Below are 1,541 nucleotides of genomic sequence, written 5' to 3'. Positions count from 1 at the left end.
CCCGCCTTCACCCTCACTGCAACCACTCGTATTACAGCTACGAGGAGAGTCTGCCGGTGGAGGGGTCCGACCTGATGCTGGCGCTGGAGTCGCTGGTCATCGCCACCGGACAGCAGCCCGGACACATCAAACCCTTGAGGATCGCCTTGCGTTGCCTTGTAAGTTTTTCTTCAGTCGCTCGTTCCGGCTCATTGTTAATAATTTACCATCGTGTCTGCTGTTATATTCTCCGTGTAAACTTGCACAGGTGCAGCTGAGCATCGCGGAGCCGAGCCTGTACGCGGAGCGCACCGCCGCCACGCTGGCCGGCCAGCTGGACGCGCCGGGTGCGGGCGGCGAGGGTCGCGGGCGCGCGCTGGCGCTGGTGGAGGCGCTGGCGGCGCTAGGCGGGGCGGCGCGCTGCACCCACCACCTGGCGCCCGCGCTGCCAGCACTGCTGCGCGCCTTCAACAGGGAGAGGTACGCGCGCCCTCTCTGAACGCGGCGCTTCTTTCTTCCGAAACGTTAATTATATATTTGTCGTCAGCGCTGCGAGGTGCGAGGAGGACGAGGACGAAGACGACGGCACGATGCTGGTGCTCGTGTGCACGGTGATGTTCCAGGAGCGCGCCGCCGCACGACTGCGCGCGCGCCTCAGCACCGGCTGGGAGCGCCGCGTGCTGCACGCCGCCCACCCCCGCGACGGCTGGACGCGCTACCGCCTCGCCCGCGCCGCGCTCAGGTACGGGCACCAGGCGGTGGCCGCGGAGCTGCTGCGCCGGCTGAGCGGCGAGGCGGCCAGCGAGGCGGCGCAGCGCTGGCTGAGCGCGCTGCACCGCGCCGCCGACGCCGACGCGCGCCTGCTTCGGGAAGGTACGCTCGGGACGCGCGACCCTTGCGGCACGTCACATGCCACTCCTCCGAACTCGATCCTCGCACCGCAGGCATCTCCGGGCTGGAGGCGTGCAGCGGGCTGTGGGAGGCGTGCGGGGACGCGGGCGGCGCGGGCGGGGGCGCGGGCGCGGCGTGCGCGGCGGGGTGCGCGGGGTGCAGCGCGTGCACGCCGCTCGCCGCCGCGTGGATGAGCGCGCGCGCCGCCGCCCTGGCCGCGCTGGGTGCCGCCGCCGCCGCCGCGCGCGCGCTGTGCACGCAGCCGCCGCCCGCGGTGGCGCAGGCGGCGCGCGAGGCGAGCGGGCGCGCGGGCGCGGCGGCGGGGGCGCTGCGGCGGGCGGCGCGGCAGGCGGGCGCGGCGGCGCAGCGCTACGCGCACATCGCGCGCACCGCCTTCCACGCCGACGACTCCACGCTCGACCACCTCCACATGTATCCTTTGCGCATGTCGCACTCCGCACACTCTTCCCTATTACGCCGGTCGCTTGTAACTTAGAAGCGAGTCTCGTTTCGATTCGATGTAACGTTCCTTGACTCCGAGTGCGTGCGGCGCGCAGCTCGCAGCACACGTTCGCTCAGCTGGCGCAGTTCCTGGAGCGCGCGGGGGGCGGCGCGGCGGGCGAGGGCGAGGCGGGCGCGGCGCCCCCTGCACCCCGCACGCTGGAGGAGCT

At 72.4% G+C, this 1,541-nt stretch overlaps 1 protein-coding gene across 1 annotated transcript in view; it reads left to right on the top strand.

Annotated features, from left to right (window-relative positions):
- Window positions 1–1,541, top strand: part of INTS7 (Integrator complex subunit 7) — a 4,932-nt gene that overhangs the window by 2,166 nt on the left and 1,225 nt on the right. Inside the window, exons 7-11 of the mRNA XM_013310355.1 lie at window positions 38–158; window positions 248–459; window positions 527–852; window positions 924–1,302; window positions 1,428–1,529. Of these exons, the coding sequence (XP_013165809.1) occupies window positions 38–158; window positions 248–459; window positions 527–852; window positions 924–1,302; window positions 1,428–1,529 (1,140 nt within the window). The remainder of the gene's footprint in view (window positions 1–37; window positions 159–247; window positions 460–526; window positions 853–923; window positions 1,303–1,427; window positions 1,530–1,541) is intronic.

This window comes from Papilio xuthus, unplaced genomic scaffold (genome assembly GCF_000836235.2).
Source record: "Papilio xuthus unplaced genomic scaffold, Pxut_1.1 DF827714.1, whole genome shotgun sequence".
NCBI classification, from domain to species: Eukaryota; Metazoa; Arthropoda; class Insecta; order Lepidoptera; family Papilionidae; genus Papilio; species Papilio xuthus.
Note: the sequence above shows the minus strand (reverse complement) of the source record. Positions and strands in the feature narration are given on the sequence as shown.